This window comes from Sminthopsis crassicaudata, chromosome 3 (assembly GCF_048593235.1).
Source record: "Sminthopsis crassicaudata isolate SCR6 chromosome 3, ASM4859323v1, whole genome shotgun sequence".
NCBI lineage: Eukaryota > Metazoa > Chordata > Mammalia > Dasyuromorphia > Dasyuridae > Sminthopsis > Sminthopsis crassicaudata.
In genome coordinates this window covers 601,955,173-601,974,619 of record NC_133619.1, presented here as the reverse complement: position 1 = coordinate 601,974,619, position 19,447 = coordinate 601,955,173, and the positions used below count along the sequence as shown (strand labels likewise).

Sequence of the window (19,447 nt, the reverse complement as noted above, 5' to 3'; positions counted from 1 at the left end):
GAGGCAATTGGGGTTAAGAGACATGCCCAAGATCACACTGTTAGGTAGGAAGTGTTAAGTATCTGAGGACCGGGCTGGTGCTTTATCTACTGCCCCACCTAGCAGTCCCCATATTCATTATTCTTATCAAACTCATTTAGGGTAAACTGTCTAAGCACTGTGCTTTCAAGAATACAAAGATGTAGAAATGTCTGTTGTTTATAGTTTACTAATACTACTTAAAAATATTCCATGTTGTGTGACTTATTTTCATCTTCTATATTTAGTACAGGAGTTCTAAATACCTTCATTACTGACCCTGCAGTGGAAGTGGAGAAAATGAACATTTTGCTATGGAAAAGGAGATTAGTTTGTCTACTTTACAAAAATCAGCATATCACTAACACTTAAGTACTGTTTTAGTGAAACTGTGGGACAAGAAATACAAATTTTGTTTTTAGTATTTTTTTCTTCAGAATATTTTATAAATGAATATTAATTTAAGTTCTAAATTTTTTCTTTTTATTTCTCCCTCTCTCCAAGACAGCAAGCAAGTTATATGTGTGCAGTCATTTTAAACATGTCTCCATATTAGTCATTGGGAAAGAATAATCAGGACAAAAAGGAAAAAGCACGAAAAAGAAAACACACTTGAATGTTGGAGACTGAATGTGGATCTAAATATGCAATTTTTTTTTTTTTTTCTATCACAAGTCTGTTTGAATTGTCTTGGACCAATGTATTGCTGAGAAGACTTAAAGCTATCATAGTTCTATCTTCACATAGTCTTGCTATTACATTGTATAATGTTCTGGTTCTGTTCATTTCATTTAGCATCAATTCATCAGTTCATGTTAAGTCTTTTCAGGTTTTTTTTTTAAATCAGTCCTCATTTATTTTTGCTCCTGATCTCCTTTCCCCCCCCCCCCCTTCCCCCTGAGGCTGGGGTTAAGTGACTTGTCCAGGGTCACACAGCTAGGAAGTATTAAATGTCTAAGAGCAGATTTGAACTCAGTCCTCCCTATCCACTGCGCCACCTAGCTGCCCTCTCATTTATTATAGAACAATAGTATTCCATTACATTTACATACCATAATTTATTCAGCTATTTCCCTGTTGTTGGGCATCCACTCAATTTCCAATTTCTGAGCTAATCACTTAACCTTCTGTGAGCCTCAATTTCTTTATCTGCAAATGGGAATGATAACTTGTTTATCAGAGACTGGTTGTGAGGGTCAAATAATAATTAATTATAAAGCACAATATAAATGTGAGGTATTATGACCTTGCTGGGGGGAGTGGAGGATTAGGAGAAGTTAGAAGTAGACACCTTTGTCACTCAATCTAGCATAAAATATCACTCAAAGCTTTAGTGGTGGTGTTTTTTTTTTTTTTTTTTAATTTATTTTTTTAATTTTATAATTATAATTTTTTTGACAGTATATATGCATGAGTAATTTTTTTTATAACATTATCCCTTGTATTCATTTTTCCAAATTATCCCCTCCCTCCCCTAGATGACAGGCAATCCCATACATTTTACATGTTACAATATAACCTAGATACAATATATGTGTGTAAATCCCATTTTCTTGTTGCACGTTAAATATTAGATTTCGAAGGTGTAAGTATCCTGGGTAGATAGACAGCAGTGCTAAGAATTTACATTCACTTCCCAGTGTTCCTTCTCTGGGTGTAATTGTTTCTGTCCATCATTGATCAATTGGAAGTGAGTTGGATCTTCTTTATGTTGAAGATATCCACTTCGATCAGAATACACCTTCATACAGCATTGTTGTTGAAGTGTACAGTGATCTTCTGGTTCTGTTCATTTCACTCAGCATCAGTTCATGTAAGTCTTTCCAAACCTGAATTCATCCTGCTGGTCATTTCTTACAGAGCAATAATATTCCATAACCTTCATATACCATAATTTACCCAACCATTCTCCAATTGATGGACATCCATTCATCTTCCAGTTTCTGGCTAGTGGGTTTTTTTAAATAGCTCTTTATCTTTCCAAATATATGCAAAGATAGTTTTCACTATTTACTTTTGCAAAACATGTGTTCAAAATATTTTTGCCTCCCTCTTCCTTCCCCTAGACAGCAAGCAATCCAGTAAAAGTCAAATGTGCAATTCTGCTAAACATTTCAATTCAGATCAAAGTGGAGGGGGGGTGGAGGAAGATGAGAAAAAGCAAAAGGATGAAAATATTGTGCTTTGATTATACATTCAGTTTCCATAATTCTCTCTGGATGCTGATGGCTCTTTCACAAGTCTATTGCCTTGAATCATCTTATTCTTGAAAAGAGCCAACCCCATCACAGTTTATCATCATAATGTTCTCTTGGTTCTTCACTTAGCATCCATTCATGTAAGTTTTTTCAGGTCTTTCTGAAATCAAGTTTTAGTGTTCTTTTCTAGCTTACTCCCTGTCGGATTAAATTAAACCTTTCCAGGCAGTGACAATTTTTTTTAACCTTAGTAGCTGAACATTATCATTTTGAATCATGAAATTGAGTAAGCAAGGCAGTTATCTAGGATCTTAGACTTGGAAAGGGAAAGATTAAACATTTATTCTGTGCCCAGTATGATTAGACATGATCCTAAGTACAAATATCTCACTTGATCCTAACAAGAACCTTGTGAGGCAGGTGCTATTTTTATCATCATCATCTCTACTTTTCAGTTGAGAAAACTTGAGACAAATAGGTTAAGTGAATTGACTAGGATCACAGAACTATTTAAGTGGCTCCAGCAGAATTTGAGTTCATCCTGACTCCAGGCCCACACATTAGTGTGCCATCTGGCTGCCTAGAATGTTAGAAGTCATTTTATAAATGAGAAAATTGGGGCTCACTGACATGAAACTAATAAGTAGCAGAACTTGGCCTACAACATTAAACCTCCCTTTATTGCTCTAAACTTTGCCTTTTAAAAGATGACAGTGTCTATAGGTCTGTTCTTGTAGATCAATAAAAAGATGGTTTTCTTGCAGTGAAGAGAAGGAAATTTTAAGTAATATGGCAGGAGATTTTGTCTGATTAATATGAGGTAAAAATGCCAGATACTGTATTGAAAAAAATTTACATATTTTTTTCATGTCCTAATTTTTTTCCTGTATCCTAATTCCTCTTTGTCCTCCTCACAGAGAACTATATTAGCTGAGAATATTCTTGTATTTGATTTAGTTAATATTTTTCCCCAGTTAAATTCAAAAGATTTTTTACACTAAAAATTTTTTTTTGAGTTCCAGGTTTTCTTCCTTATCCCCATTCACAATTAAGAAACCACATATTGATTTATGTAGAACATTTCCATAAAAGTCAAGTTGTGGGAGAAAACGTAGATTTCCCACCCCATCCTAATGAAAATAAAAACCCTCAAGAAAAGTTTAAAAAAAAAAAAAAAGGAATGCTTCCATCTGTTTTCAGACACAATTAGTTTCTTCTCTGGGTATGGATAGGATTTTTAGTTCTTCAGAGTAGTTTTGAATGTATTCCCAGAACATTGCAGTACACACTTTGTTGTATACTTTTTTTGGTATTAAAAAACTACATATATGTGCATGTGTGTGTAAAAACTTCATTTTTCTTGAGTGGAGGACTTTCCAGGGCTTTTCCCCCTTATTACCATCACACACACTGCAGTTTATTGAATTATTTCCCAATTGATGGCTATTCTCTCAATTTACAAATTTTCCATTTTTCTGTCCTGAGATTATTGCTATAAACATTTTTAGTACATAAAGGTCATTCCTTCCCCCCCTCCCCTTTTTTTAAAAAAATTTTTATTATTATTATTATTTTTTAATCTTTTGGTATTCATGATTAGTAGTAGTGTTAGGTCAAAAGATATGCAAAAATTTTATAATATTGTGTGTGTGTATATGTGTGTGTGTGTGTGTGTGTGTGTGTGTATAGGCACATATATCTCTTGATCATTTCTTTTTTGATTTTTTTTTTTCCCCTGAGGCATTTGGGGTTAAGTGATTTGTGAGGGTCAAGCTAGGTATCTGAGATAATATTTGAAATCAGGTCCTCCTGACTTCAAGGCTGGTATTTATCCACTGCGCAACCTAGCAGCCCCTCCTGATCATTTAAATTAGGGCTCTTTTTATAAATCTGATTCAGTTCCCTCTGAGAAATGAAGCCTTGTTTTGAAATTCTTTTTACAATTACTATTGTTAATTTCCCTCCATTTATTTTCTCTTTTCAATTCTTTTCCCCAATATATGCCCTCTTTTATCACTTTCTTCCCTTTCCCCCCTGATATCTTATTCCCTTTCTGTTTTCCTGCAGGGTAAGATAGATTTTTATACCCATATTGAGTGTGTTAACAAATACATTGAAAAATATTTGGCAGCTTATGCAGTGCTCCATATTCAGAGACACTGTATAGGGATAGGGTGGTTTTTTTTTTTTTTTTTTTTTTTTTTTTTTTTTTTTTTTAATATCTCTGGTAATTTTACTACATTAATTTTTGATTATCTTGCAATTCTTTTTTCTTATGTTGTCTCCATCATGTGTATTGTCTTCTTGGATTTGCTTACTTTACATCAGTTTCTGGAATTTTTGTGCTTCTTTATATTCATTTTACTTGATATTTCTTATAAGCATAATGGCATTACTTTAGTTTAGACATTCCTCAATTGAGGAATTTCTTTCTTTTTCTTTTCTAATTTTCTAATTCTAGTTTCTAGTTTTCTAATTCTTTATCACAAAAAATGTGACTACATATTTTGGTTTGAGTCTGCTGCCCATGACCTTTTTGGAGTATATGGGGTGAAACCAGTTTGGGGAGTGTGGGATAGAGGATATATAGTGGTGATATGTTTGCGTCAAAGAGTGTGGACATCTTATTCGTTTTTAAAATAGTGTTTTATTTTTCCAAATATATACATAAATATTTTTATATTTAAATAAATATATTCAATATTTACATATAAATATATACATAGTTTTAACATTTCACATTATAAAATCCTTCTCTTCCAAATTTTTCTCCCTCTACTTCCCTCTGCTTCTTCATACCCCCTTCCCAAAGACAGCAAGCAATCTAAGTTAAATGTGCAGTTCTTCTATATATTTAGTGTGCAATAATTGTGTAATTCCAAAATGACTTTTCTTAATGGCTGTACTGATTTAATTTCCAACAATTCATTTATGTACCTGACTGTAACCATGCTATTTACCCCATTTTATTTTATTTTATTTTTATTTACCCCAGTTATATGTAAAAACATTTTTTTAGTTACACATATATCTACTATTTTTTTTTTTTTAACCTATTTCCTTATGAATCATGTTGGGAGAGAAAAAGCAGAACAAAAGGGAAAAGCTATGAGGGGAGAAAGAAGGAAAAAAAAAAGTGATGTTGATTTATATTATCTCCATAATTGCCTCAGGATGCAGATGGTACTTTCCATCCAAAGTTTATTGGGATTTCCTTGGATCACTGAACTGATGATATGATCATAGTCTTATAGCCCTTTGGCATAGTTCCAAATTGCTCTCCAGAATGGTTGGATCATTTCACAGCTCCACCAGTAATGTATTGGTGTCCTAGTTTTCCCACATTCCCTCCAATTGACCTTTCCTTTGACACGTTTTCTGGATGTGTGGTCGAAAACCTCTTCTGATTTTGGAAGGTTCACGTTCTGCCTCTGGAACAGGAGCTGAAACATGACCCTAAACATGATCTTGAGCAAATCACTTAACTACTTTGTTCCTTAGGCCACTCTTAAGATAGAAATTGCAGAAAATGGCTGATCTACATTGGTAGAAGGAATGCAGTCCTTTACCACAAGTCCAGTCCGTAACCCTTTATTATAGAGTTACATTTGTCAAACTTAGAAAACCTTGCTTTGTGTCCCATTCATGAGAAGCTTCGTGATGTGCAGGCAAATAATTTTAACTCTCTGAATTTCAGTTTTTTCTTCTGTTAAAGGAGGATTATAGATGGAAATGTTTCCTAGCTTGTGAGGATCAAATGAGTTTATATGGAGAGTTTTATAAATAATAATAAATGTATAATAATAATAAATAATATTAATAATAAATAAATAATAATAATAAATAAATAATAATAAATGTAAAAGATTTTTGGGACTAGTGGGTCAAAGTGCTTGTATTTGGAATCAGGAAAAAACTTGGATTAAATTCTCTGAAACACTTATTCTGTGCTTCTATTCAAGTCACTCATCTTTTGTGTGCCTCATGTATTAAGTCTCTTCCTTTTACAAACCAATTGAATAACCAATGCATTTCAAACTTTGCAGTATGAGCATTAGCCCCACTGTGCAGTTGAAGAAAGATCATAGTCCTGTGAAGGCAGTTCTTTATTACATCTCTTTGATTTAGACCTATAGTATCCCCCGGTACTTGACATTCTTTGTAGTTACTTACACATATCAAGAGTTTTGTCTTCTGCCACAATTTTATAATGCCCTCACAAAGATAGCAAATGCTACAATTCATTTAGGGTGATAGGAAAGAAAGCATAGTTGGTTCAATGTGATTTTTCCACATTTCCTCACCTCCTGGTGAGTTTACTATTTTGCTGGATGTGTTGTGCTGGCTGTTGTGATGCTAAAGCCTTAGCTTAAGCATCTTTGTTGTCCACTTTTCCTCCTTCCTTCATATCCTTTTTTGTTTATCTCCTTTCTTGGATTTTGATAATTTTAACAATTTTCATAAAGAATGACAAATCAAAAATTTAGGCAAACTTGGGACATCTACTTTTAGTTAGTAGCTCATTGTTAAGCACTTAGAGAATACTTAGCTCCTAAGCAGATAGCATTGTCTAGTGAAAAGTTACTTGATGTGTCCTGGAGAGGGAGAGATAAGACCAGAGGGAGAAAAAAAATTGGAACTCAATCTTTTTTTTTCTCAATAGTACTTTATTTTTCCAAATATATGTTTTCATTGTAAGACTTCCAGATTTTTTTCTCCCCTCCCCTTTTCCAAGATAGCAAGCAATCTGATATGTTAATAAATAAGTGCAATACTTTTAAACATGTTTCCATAGATTATGTGAGAAAAATTGGCCCAAAAGGGGAAAAAAAAACATGAGAAGGAAAAGAAAAAACAAAAAAGTTGAAAATACTATGCTTTCTTTGATCCACAGTTCTCTCTGGATGTGAATGGTTCTTTCCATCCTAAGTCTGTTGGAATTGTTTGAGGTCACCTCATTGTAGTTCATCATCACAGCTATGTACAATGTTTTCCTGGTGGAAGTCAAAGTCTTAGAAAAATGAATGTTGAAAACTATCTTTTCATGTATTGAAAAGTCAAAGGACTTGTATTTGAATGTTGACTTTGCAACTGAATGAACAAATAAGTTCTTTCTTTTGCTAAAATGAGTTAGCCTATATCCATTGTAAGATTCCTTCTAATTCTTATTTCTGATGTTTCACCTATGAGTGAGGTACTGGTGTGTTTATTTCTTCAGCTGTATGGTGAGGCTAATGTTCCTACTTCATATCTCCCATTATTGGAGGGAGGGAGAAGAAAGGGTTCCTAAATTGCAATGCTCCACAGAAATATGAATTGGAGTTAGTGGAATCTCTTATCCAGCTAAGTAGAAAGGGACCACTATGGAAAAGGAAACTCCCCCCAAAACTTTTCAAATGAAAAGGATTCCATAGAAATGTAACTCTATATTTGAAGGTGATTAAGGATAATGATTAGGCTAGAACTAGATTAAAAGATACTGTATTTAAATAATACTAAGAGACTTGCTTCTATTTGCCCCTAGCTACTAGGCAAGAATTGTGCTTATTGTCCAAAGTATATTACATCTCCATAACAGAGTTTGATCTTATTCAAGAAGGCTCTAAATCTGATTGTCAAATAATGTATCTTGGGTTTTGAAAGTAGCTAAGTTGTCTGTAGAGATTTAGTAAGAACTGCCATCATATCTGCCATCATACCAACTGTTTAAAGTGGAGTGGGTGTTATTGAAGAGAGTTGCAGAGCTATGAGTAGTTTTATCAGCAGCAGTTTCTTTGGATGATTTTCAAACCTCTTAAAGCAATCATGAAAGGAATTGTAAAGAGCTTATCTTTCAAGCTTATTTTATACATGAGGGAACATGGGCCAAGGCCCATGAGATCCATGGACTTACTCAAGGTCATATAGCTGGTTAGCTACAAAGATAGAGTATTAAGACTTGTGCCCTGTATTGAAATATAATGGTTTTTTTTTTTTTTTTTTACTATATAGCCTGAATTAAACACTGTTTTGAGCTTCAGGATTCTTTAGAAGACAGTATTGTATGTAATACTAATGTGTGAATTAAACAGCAATAGTGAAGTCCTAGGGTGCCCAGTGTCATCATTTAATTGTCAGAGATAAAATTTGACTCTTCCTAGACTTTGCACTTCTATTCAAGAACATTTCAAGAACACACTGGCTTAGTATTGGCCAGGATTTTATACTATGCTTTTATTAAGGTAAATTGGAGTTATTCTATAATCAGCTTCTTCTGCAATCAGGATTTGACTGAACTGCAAATTGCCATGACCCCATTTTTTTATTAGCATATTCTTTATGCCTATCTTACTATTTAAAATCCTATCATGAGAACTCCTAACTGAAGGTCTGAAAGATTACTTGGTTCTCTTTTAAGTAGATATAGGCTACTGGTCTAGCAAATGAATATCTTTTTATGTTAATATTGTGATGAGAATAAACTGTGCAGATACTGTTTTGCAGAAAAAACATTGGGATTGCCCCATTTTTATCCCTTGTTCTCATTATCTATCTGACCTGCCGTCTTTTCCAGCCATATGTATCTTTTCTATATTTTATGTCACTTGTTTGTGCATGTTTGGCAATATTCTGTGAACTCTTTTAAGATATTATCATTGCTCTTTGAGTTACCTATTAGTTTGAATCTTATCTATGATTTCTGTTCTTTTACAGCGTCACTCAAAGATTATCAGTGCTTTAAGAAGTGTACTTTTATGATAGAGATGAGTTTGGTCAATAGTTGAAAGTGTTCTGCTGTTTTTAAAGGTATTAAGGTCCATTCTCTTGCCATTCACTTCTGGGCCCAGCTCATTGTGGCCATCTACAGGTCTTGTATGTATACACATGCATCCAAATATATGTCATGCATTTTTTCTGCTTGCTTTTTCCTGTAAACCTCACAAAGGGTTTTATATAAGCATGGTAGGTGTTTAAAGCTTATTGATTTGCCTCTGACTATATCTGCTTGGGAAGATTGATGTTCACTGAAGTAATCAGTTCAATGTCGCGCAAACAGAAGCATTTAAAGAATTTTTCAGTCTATAAGGAATCTTATAAACATACAGGATCACCTAGATAATTTTACTTTAAAGGAATAATATTTTGACATTGTTAAACACATTGTTGGGAGAGAATACTTTTCTGAGTTTTTGTATTCTTCAAAAACATGGACAGGAAGAATTCATATATATGCTTTAAGGATTTGACTTAGTAGGGACAGTGTGTTTGTTGTTCTTTTGAGATAGTACTAGATTTGATTCTGACCTCAGACATTTTATCTTTGTGGCCCTGAAAAAGACATTTATTCTATTTGAGTTTAAATTTCCACAATGCAGATAAAAAGGGTCACTTTCTTTATAGGGCTGGTATGAAGAGTAAATGAAGTAGTATAAAGCATTTCACAAACCTTAAGATACAAAAAATTGAGATTTTCAAAGTAGTAATTATTGCATTTTAGCTTTTTGCAGGTTCATTATCATTATGCTTTTTATTGTTTTGTGAGGTGATGCAGAGATAGGTGCTGGTGATGCAAAGACAATAATATAGCCCTACTCTTTAGGGGCAGGGATATATTTGTACATAGTTTTGCACAGCACATGGAGCACTAGGATGAAAGAAAAGAGGTTGAGACAAGAAAATTGTTTCATAATGGAGAACACTTCTGTGACCAAGGGTGACTCCATGGAAGAACTGGGAACCTGGGTAGAGGCTTTAAGGAAAACAAAAATTCTGGTAGTAATTATTAAACACAAGTAATGGTCTAATGGTCCATTTTGGATGTAATGAGAAGTCTTTGTAGGGATAGAATAAAATAAATAAGGTGAGTAGCAAAGAACAAAATAATTTACAAGAAAGAAAAGATGGACAGTCTTGAATATAATTTCTTCTAACAACATATACACACTTAAATTGATATTATGTATTTTGAATCCTTTCTGATATTCTACTGGGCACATGATAATGTTTTCTTGTTTCATTGTTTTGCATTTTTGTTTTTGCTTATTCCATTTCTTCAAATAAAATTTGGGAAAAACCAATTATAGATAGCATTTGCCCATATAAGAAAAAACTTTTCTTGTATCACATCATGCTTTCTGTCTAAATTGAGCTTATTATACGCTAAATTGAGCTTATCTTGGTGACTAGTCTTTTGCCAGATTACTTTCCAGTTTTCTCAGTGGTTTTTGCAGCTAGTAAGTTCTTGTCCCCCAGCTGGAGTTTATCATGTGAACAGTAAGCTAGTGTGCTCATTTGCTTCTGTATGTTGTATATATGATTTGTTCCTATCAATCACCATTTCTTATTTAGTACCAAATTCTTTAGATGATTACAGTTTTGTGGTGTGTTTTGATATCTGGCATAGGGTTCCCTTTCCTGCACTTTTATTCTTCCCCATTGAATTCCTTGACCTCTTATTCCTTCAGATGAATTTTATTATCTTTTCTAACTTTATAAAGACATTTTTTGGCATTTTGATAGGACACTGAATAAGTAAATAAACTCATTGTCATTATGTTGACTTGGCCTACTCTTGGTAGTTATTTACATCTATTTGTATGAAAAGTATTTTGTTTTGTTCATTCAGTTCTGTGTGGCTTAAGAACTGTTTAATATACTGTCTGCAGTTTTTTGTTATTTTTTTTATTATACCTTTTAATTTATGAGATATATGCATGGGTAATTTCACAGCACTGACAATTGCCAAGCCTTTTGTTCCAATTTTTCCCCTCCTTCCTCCCACTCTTCTCCCCCAGATGGCAGGTTGACCAATACGTGTTACATATGTTAAAGTATAAATTAAATACAATATATGCATACATGTCCAAACAGTTATTGGTCTGCAGTTATTTTAGGTGAAATTTCTTTATCTCTTCCTGCTAGGATTAGTTGGTAAAAATAATGATTTGTGTGTACATGTAAAAACAATTTTTATGGTTACAGATGTACATTTTAAAAAACATTTCTTTATGAATCATGTTGAGAAAAATCGGAATAAAAGGGAAACCACAAGATGGGGGGGGGGAAAGGAAAAAGGAAAAAAAGTGAACATAGTATGTGTTGATTTACATTCAGTGTCTATAGTGTCTATCAATCACTGAGCTGCTGAGAAGAACCAAGTCTGTCTTAAGTTGATCATCATACAATTTTTTCTGTGTCCAATATTTTTCTTGTTCTGCTTGGCTTTGCTCAGCATCAGTTCAGGTAAATCAATCTTTCTAATTTAGCCTGTATGTCATTTTTATATAGAACAATAATCTATTTCATATACCATAATTTATTTAGCAGTTTCCCGATTGGGCATCCATTCATTTTCCAATTTTTTGTCACCTCACAGAGCTGCTACAAACATTTTTGCCCATATTAATCCTTTCTCTTTTATGGTTTTTGTGATGGTGGTATGCAGTTTTATAGCTGTTTGGGCATAGTTCCAAATTGCTCTCTAGAATAGTTGGACATAGTTCCAAAATACTCTCTAGAATAATTGGATCAGTTCACAACTCCACCAATGATGTATTAGTGTCCTAATTTTCCCACATCCTTCCAACATTTATCAACATTTATCTTTCTGTCATTTTAGCTAATCAGAGATGTGAGATGGTAAATTAGTTGTCTTAATTTACATTTTTCTAATCAATAGTGATTTAGAGCATTTTTTCATATGATTTAATTTTAATTTCTTCATCTGAAAATTGTTGGTATTGTTTGATCATTTCTCATTTGAGAAATTTTTGGCTCACTTATTTATATATTTTAGAAATGATGCCTTTATCAGAAACATTGTAAAAATTCTTCCCCAGCTTTGTACTTCCCTTTAATCTTGGCTGCATTGGGTTTTGTTTTTGCAAAAAGTTTTTATTTAATGTAATCAAAGTTGTTCATTTTGTATTTGTATCTACCCTTAATGAGTCATTTGCACCTAGATTTTCCCTGTGAATTAGCTCTAGCCAATACCTAGTACTGAAAAAGACTGAATACTGTTCATCTTTCCGTCTGTTCAAATTTCCTGCCTGTGTACCAAGCCTGTAGAATCCAAAGCTATATATTTTTCTTCTTTCTTAACATTATTTCAATGTTGGAAAAGAACTTCTGTGCACACAGTGCTAAATCTTATGAGAATGAGATACCTGATATGTCCTCACTTCTGGTAAGTTACTGACATCACCTCTTGATGACCTGTTTTGTGTGATATGCGGCATTTGAACATTTTCCACTTGTATGTTTCGTCTCCTGACTGAAATAACTTCATGTTATTTACAAATGTAAGGATGTTACTATATGTTACTATAAGATATGCCCATCTGTGGAGGATTTCTCTAGAAATGTAGGCAGGAATTAGGAATACTTTGGGCTATTTGAGGGGGATATTCCTGATGAGATCGTAGAGCATTGAAATAGTAGGGCACAACTTGAGAGTTCATGGTGTTGTAAAAAAAATTTCTTGATCTGGAATCAGAAAGCCAAGATTTTAAACTGACGCCTGACGAAAGGCTGAGGTGCATCATTAGATATAGTGCTGTTTTTTTTTTTTTTTTGTTTTTTTTTTTAATTCATAAGGGAAAGAAAGTAAAGATGGAATATATATATATATATATATATATATATATATATATATATATATTTTTTTTTTTTTTTTTTTTTTTTACTTCAGAGAAAGTATGGTGTGGTTTTTTTTTTTGGTTAACCAATATCTTAGTTCTTTTCTGAAATGCATCATATAAACCTGCAGTGATTTTATAGGGTAGTTCGGAATCTAGCATAAAGGTATTCATTTTTACCAAAGACAGAAAAACATTGAATCTGAAGAAGAGACAAAAGGGATCTGAAAAGACTGATCCATTAAAATACCTGGTTGGTCTTTTAGGTAAATTATTATTTAGAAGTACCTCTTTTTTCTGCATCTCATTGCTTTTTTTTTTTTTTTTTCAAATCAAATAATAAAACATTGTATTTATCTCTGATATTTAAAGTTTTTTAAAATAGTATTTTATTTTTCCAAATATATACAAAGATAGTTTTTAACATTCACCTTTGCAAAATCTTGTATTTCAGATTTCTCACTCTCCTACTTCCCCTTCCACAGGACAGCATATATGTTAAGCATGTGCCGTTCTTTTAGCCATATTTCCATATTCATTTTTCTGTCCAAGAAAAAATTATTAAAAAAAAATAATGTTTTTACATCACCTACATTTTCTAATACACCCATTCCTCCTGCACCTTTCAGAGGTAACATTTGTCACAAAAAAATAAGAGAAATAACAATAAGGCAAAATTAATTGACACACAGTGGGGAAAAAAATGACATTTTCATGAGTACTATTCCACACCCGTGTCACTTATATCTACAGTGACAATGGGAAAAAGGGTAGCTTCTTATTTCTTTTCTTTGGGGACAAATTTGGTTACTGTAAACAGTTTAACAGTTTTCAGTTTCAGTTGTTTTTAGTCTTTCCCATTTACATAGTTGTAGTCATTGTGTAATATTTTTTTTCTGGCTCCATTTACTTCAATTCATAAGCATTTCTGTATTCATGTTCAAATAGCACTGCAGTAATTTGTTGCCTTTATTTCATATCCCAATTGATGAACAGATGCTTATTTCATTTCTTATTATCTAGTACAAAAAATGTTGCGATAAATATTTTGGTGTATTTGGGGCTTTTTTTTCATTAATATCTTTGGGCCTATAATCAGAGCTGCGGAGTCAGGGAGTCAAATTTTATGGAATTATTCTGGATTGTTTTTCAAAATGGTTAGATCAATTTAGAGCTCTAATAAACTATGCATTTAGCGCCTTATCTTTCTATTCCTTCAACATTTACTGTACTCATTGTTTTTGATATCTTGTTGACTTTAAGGCAAAATATCAGAATTGTTTTGATACCTATTTCTCTTGGTTATTTGAAGCCTGTGTTCCTATTTATTTGCAAATTATTGACAAATGGCTTTTATGTTTGATTCCTATTAATTTCCTATATATTTTGCATGTAATACTTTGATACAAAAACCTTTCCCCCACTTTTCATTCTAGTTATTCCTCCCCCTCCATGTAATCAGAAATAATATTTTATCTTTTGTGATCATTTCTATCTCCTTAGTTTTAGAATTCATTTCTTAGCCATCACTTTTTATCTGATTTTCTCCCCTCCCCTCTCTTCTCTCTCCATCCTTTCTCCCCTCTTCTCTGTTCTAAGTTGAGTTTGCCATTTTCCCCCCTCAGTTCTTGTCAATTAAATAATGTCTTCTCAGGACAATACTGGGTTTTTCTATTTTTAAATAATTTGCTAATTGTATAGTTTTGAGGTCTGAGAATTTGTATCCTTTCATTTTTATTAAGAATTGTGTATCATTTTGTCTAGCTCTATAAAGATTGCTAGTTGATTAGTTTTATTAGTATAACATTCAGTCTATAAACTAATTTTGTTTTGTTATTATAGTTGATAAGCTGAGTATAATTTCATATAGTTCCAGAAATGCTAGTGATGAGACAAAAGAATTACCCAATTGAAGACATTGGTTTACTTAGAAAACCAGAAAGAATCAGTAAAGAAACCAATTAAGACAAGAGTTTTATTTAATAAAGTAGCAGTGTGTAAAATAAATCCATTTATAGGATTTCTACAAAGGAATAATAAAATCCAGGACAAGAATAATAGAAAGAGAATTTCCATTTAAAATAACTACAAAATGCATATAATCTAGGAATATTCAATACCCATGCACACTGAAGATTTTTGTAAATTTTCGAAGTTAAATAATTAGAGGGATATATTCAGTGCTCATGGCTATGCTGTGCTAATATAATAAACATGATAGTAACACAAAATGAATTTCCATATTGAATATTATGCTAATAAATCCACTAAGGGGAAAATTAATTTGAGGGAACAAAGGTTCTGTAATTATACTGCTGCTCATTTTGCTGTCTTTTGTTAGCTGTGTTTTACAAATATTTGCCATCTTCAAATTTGACGGCACAAATAGAAGTGTGTGTGTAGACACATTCTTTCATTCTGGTGATGAACTTAAAATGTTTTGCACTTGCACTTAATGTTTAAACTTGAAGTTTTGGGTTTTTGGGATTTTTTTCGAATGAAACCAGGATGTTTTAGAGTCTAGAATAGAGCTAGAAATGTATCTTGGAGCAGATCAGCTAATTTCTAATTAATCAAACTTTTTCATACCTTAGATTGTCTTTGGAAAAATAGCGATAATTGTCTTTGAAAAAGGGAATAAACCCAAAGAGTAGTTAACAGTACTCAGCAGAATTACATTTTAGTTGTTAATAAGCCTAACACAGTAAAAAAAAAAAAAAAAAATGAAGCTTGAGCCATAAACAGTGTGGAAATTCAGAAGAAAAATTAAAGGGGGGAGAGTGGTGCCATTCAGTGAAATAATGATGGACCTGGGCCCTTTTCTTCTAGGGTGGTCTTTCGGATATGTTTATTGATTGAAAGTAGGGTTGATAATTTTGCCACATACAGGTATATAATGTGTATAAAAGATTTTATAAACTTGAAAGCATATAAAGATCAGTTAACTGTGAGAGGAGGGATAGTATGATGGTTTTTAAAAGAGGAGTGTCCTGAAGAACAGAGGGAGCCAACAACATTGTCATAGGAAAGAATTAGTATGACTTTTTATGTGACGGTGAATATGTTGGCTTTGCTGGAACCAAAGCTTGGAAATAATGGTGACATTTGGGAAGTAGGGGAAAGAGGCAAAAAAACAATCGATTAACAAACATCAGGTGCCTCTTTATATTCCTGGTATCTAGTAGGCTAAGGACAGAGTATAAAACTTGTAATTTTAAAAAAAATCTCTGTAATTTTGCAGTATTTTCCATTGCATTCTTTTAATTCTACATTTCTCTGCATTTATCATTTATATAAGTATTCTATAAGCAAAGGAATAGGATAGTCTATTACATTCAAGTACCGGTTTTCTTTGCTATTTTGTTGCTGGTGAGATGAAATCTTAAGGTTATTTTGATTTGCATTCTTCCATATAGTTATTAGTAGTTAAGCAATTTTTCTTTTTAGAGCTATTTATATTTTGACCAGTTATCTATTGGAGAATGACTTTTTTTTTCCCCCTGTTATTTTGTCTAGTATACTAAAACATCCAAGAAATTTGCTTCAAAAGATTTTTCTAGTCACTTTTTTTTTGCCCTTTCAATTTTCATGTACTTATTTTAAAATTTGTGATTGATTTCAATCCTTGTTTGATTAAAGTTTTATTTCTGTGTATATCAAGTAAATAATTTGCTCGCTTTTTAATGTATGGTTTTTAATATTCAGAATCACTTCTATTTTGGAATATGTATGACATTCTTCTATATCTCATTTCTTTTGTTGCTTCCCAATTTTCTGAGCAGTTATTATCATTGATTTTCCCCTCAAGTAATTTATGTTGAACCATATAGATTATTGTTTATCAATCTTTTCTAATTTTTTTAAAAACCAATAATAGGAAATGGCTTTGGTTGCTACATAAGTTGTCATAATTGGGTAGTACTACTAATAAACATGACATGGTGTAGATGAGACAAGACTCTTGTGGCTCATGATAGTTCATCATTTAATCAGAGTTTAATCTGTGCCTGGTCTGGTTGGAAGTAGGATAGTTATTCTTTGAAAGAGGTTTTTTTCTTCTCTATTACTCTTTGAAAGTAGGCTTAGATTCTAAGGAAGTTAGAAGACCTATATTATCTAATTTCTGTTCAATAGGTTGTGTATAATGCTCTGCATTTCATACTCCTGTGCTCTAATTTGGCTATTGTTGCTACTGTTACAAGCCACAGAGCTCTCTGCTCCTGTCCTTTTACATCCAAGTTGAAAGAATTATTTTTTTCCATTTGTGGAACAAGAATAATTGAGTTAGGGGGGCAGCTCAGTGGATAGAGCACCAGCCCTGAATTCAGGAGGACCCGAGTTCAAATCTGGTCTCAGACACTTAATACTTCTAGCAGTGTGACCCTGGGCAAGTCACTTAACCCCAACCTCAGGGGGGAAAAAAAATAGAGTCACAAATCTCAAAACTTATGTTTTCGCATCAAGTTTTCTTTTCCCCTAAACTTTGCTCACAATGAACAATTCTTCAGCTACATCAAAAATATTTGTCATTTTGTTGTTATATATGTTCTCCCAAAGTAGATTGCAAGTACAAGTTGGATAGTTTCATCTATTATTCAAGCAAAAATAAAATCATCACTTGATAGCCATTCTTGTTAATAATTAGCCTCTTCAAACTTAAGTAGAATGCTCCTAGGATAAGAAATACTAAAACGTACAGAACTTTTGTTTTTCGTATAGACCCCACTGCAGCTTGTATTCAATTGACATAGCACTTGGAAGACCCAGGTCATGTCCAAATTATTTTCTTCATTATAGCTTTGCTCATCCTTTTTGGGGTGGGTGCGTGAGAAAGGAAGAGAGAACCATAATGATCACTAGGAACCCTGGGCAAATATGTACATGAAGAAAGGATTCTGGATAACCTTTAAATTGAATTGTTGGTTTTAATATCACTGAAATGTTAGTTTGCTGATATGGGGACTCCTTGTGTTAACTCTGCAGACCTATTTCACTTATCTACTCTCCTCCTCTCCCCTACCTTCCCACAAAACCCCTAAAACAAAAATAAAGCTCACCTGGTAAATGAACAAGTCACTAACATAAAGGAAAAATATGGGAGAAGAGGGGAAACCCATGCTTCATGAGATGAGTTTAGTGTTGAAAGAATTTGTCAACTTTTGTTGTTCTCCCTTTTGAATATATAATTATTACCTCTTTCCTGTCTTTTTCTATATAGCAACAAGCCATTCAGATTCTTATCACCTTTGATCTGCACTATTGTCCTGTGTTCTAAGGTGTAATCTTCTAAATTTTCCATATTGTCTCTAACCATTTATGAAAATAATAAATATATTCTTATAACCAAATGAATGAAGTTTGAGTTTGCTAAGAAACCTTGATTCAGGCGGTATTTTTAATTGAAAGATTATTCAACATGTCTCTTTCCTTCTGCAGGAACGCCAAGGTCGTGTGAAATAAAGGCAGCTCTCCTGCAATGACTGCAGCAACGGTTGCATCTGAATATCCTTCTGAAAGAGAGAAGAAGAGAAATGACCTTTGAAAGAATTAGGACTTTTTTTCTTAATTTCATTGACTTCAAAGAGACGATTGCAGACTTGCAGTTAAAAGTATTGGAATTTCACAAAAGACATAGGACTTAACTGGAAAAGAAAAAAAAAAGAAAAAAAAAGAAAAAACTAAACAAAAAATCCCTCTAGGTAGTTTAGGTGAAAAAAAATGTCCCCTTTATTTTTCCTTTGGTTGTGATTTCAGAGCATAATGCTTTGTTTTTTGTCTTTTTACTATGTTTTTCGGATTTTAAGGTCCGTAAATGGCATACAGTTTTTCTCTAATTTTTAAACCCTTTCCTCCCCCCCATTTTGACATTTGCACTTGGAACACCGAGTTGTGAAGGTTTTGGACATCCACCCCAAAAAGTGGAATTGGTTTTTCCTTTCCGAACTGGAAGAACATATTTATGAAGAATTTTTGTCTAGAAGAATTGAGCAGAGTGTTACCCAAGGTTGTGTCTCTGAGGGTGGTTCATTTTTCTCTGATCCTTTGTTACTCAAAGTAAAGTACTAGGAGTCCTAAGAAATGTTCTGTTCTTGTACATTATACAGATTAAGTCAGGATTAATTTGATTTCAAAGCTAAGAACAGTGGTAAAAACTTGTTTACAGAAAATGCATTTTGGAAGAGAAAAATATTGTAAAATGTGTAGTGAATGTTTCTTCAGTTTCTTGTTCAGCCAATGAGGAAAGGGCACTGCCTTTCTTTTTACCATTAATCACTTCTCAATAATAAACGTGAGATCCTGTTGAGCATCACTTCTTGTACCATTTCATATTGAATATTTAAAAGCCTATTTGAATTTGGAGAAAATTGGAGTGTGTACCATGTATGAATTTATTGTGATTTGCAAGGTGAGAAGGAGGCATGTTATTTTAGACTTATAAAGTGGAAGGAACTCAGGTGTGCTTTTACATTCTGGACAAGGTGACCTCTCCACATCAGGGTGGGTAAACATACAGGATAATGTACTTCTACATGCCGAGTTCCCAAGGCACCTTCCATAGGAAAAGGGCTCACAGAGATGATTATCCCACAGCCTGCCCAAAGGCAGTATGTGCCG

At 33.0% G+C, this 19,447-nt stretch overlaps 1 protein-coding gene across 2 annotated transcripts in view; it reads left to right on the top strand.

Annotated features, from left to right (window-relative positions):
• YTHDF2 (YTH N6-methyladenosine RNA binding protein F2) overlaps window positions 1-19,142 on the top strand; it is a 38,211-nt gene extending 19,069 nt beyond the window's left edge. For both annotated transcript variants that reach the window (XM_074305588.1, XM_074305589.1), the window contains one exon: window positions 18,269-19,142. In XM_074305588.1, the coding sequence (XP_074161689.1) occupies window positions 18,269-18,292 (24 nt within the window). In that variant the 3' untranslated portion in view covers window positions 18,293-19,142. The remainder of the gene's footprint in view (window positions 1-18,268) is intronic.
• Window positions 19,143-19,447: the final 305 nt, after the last annotated feature.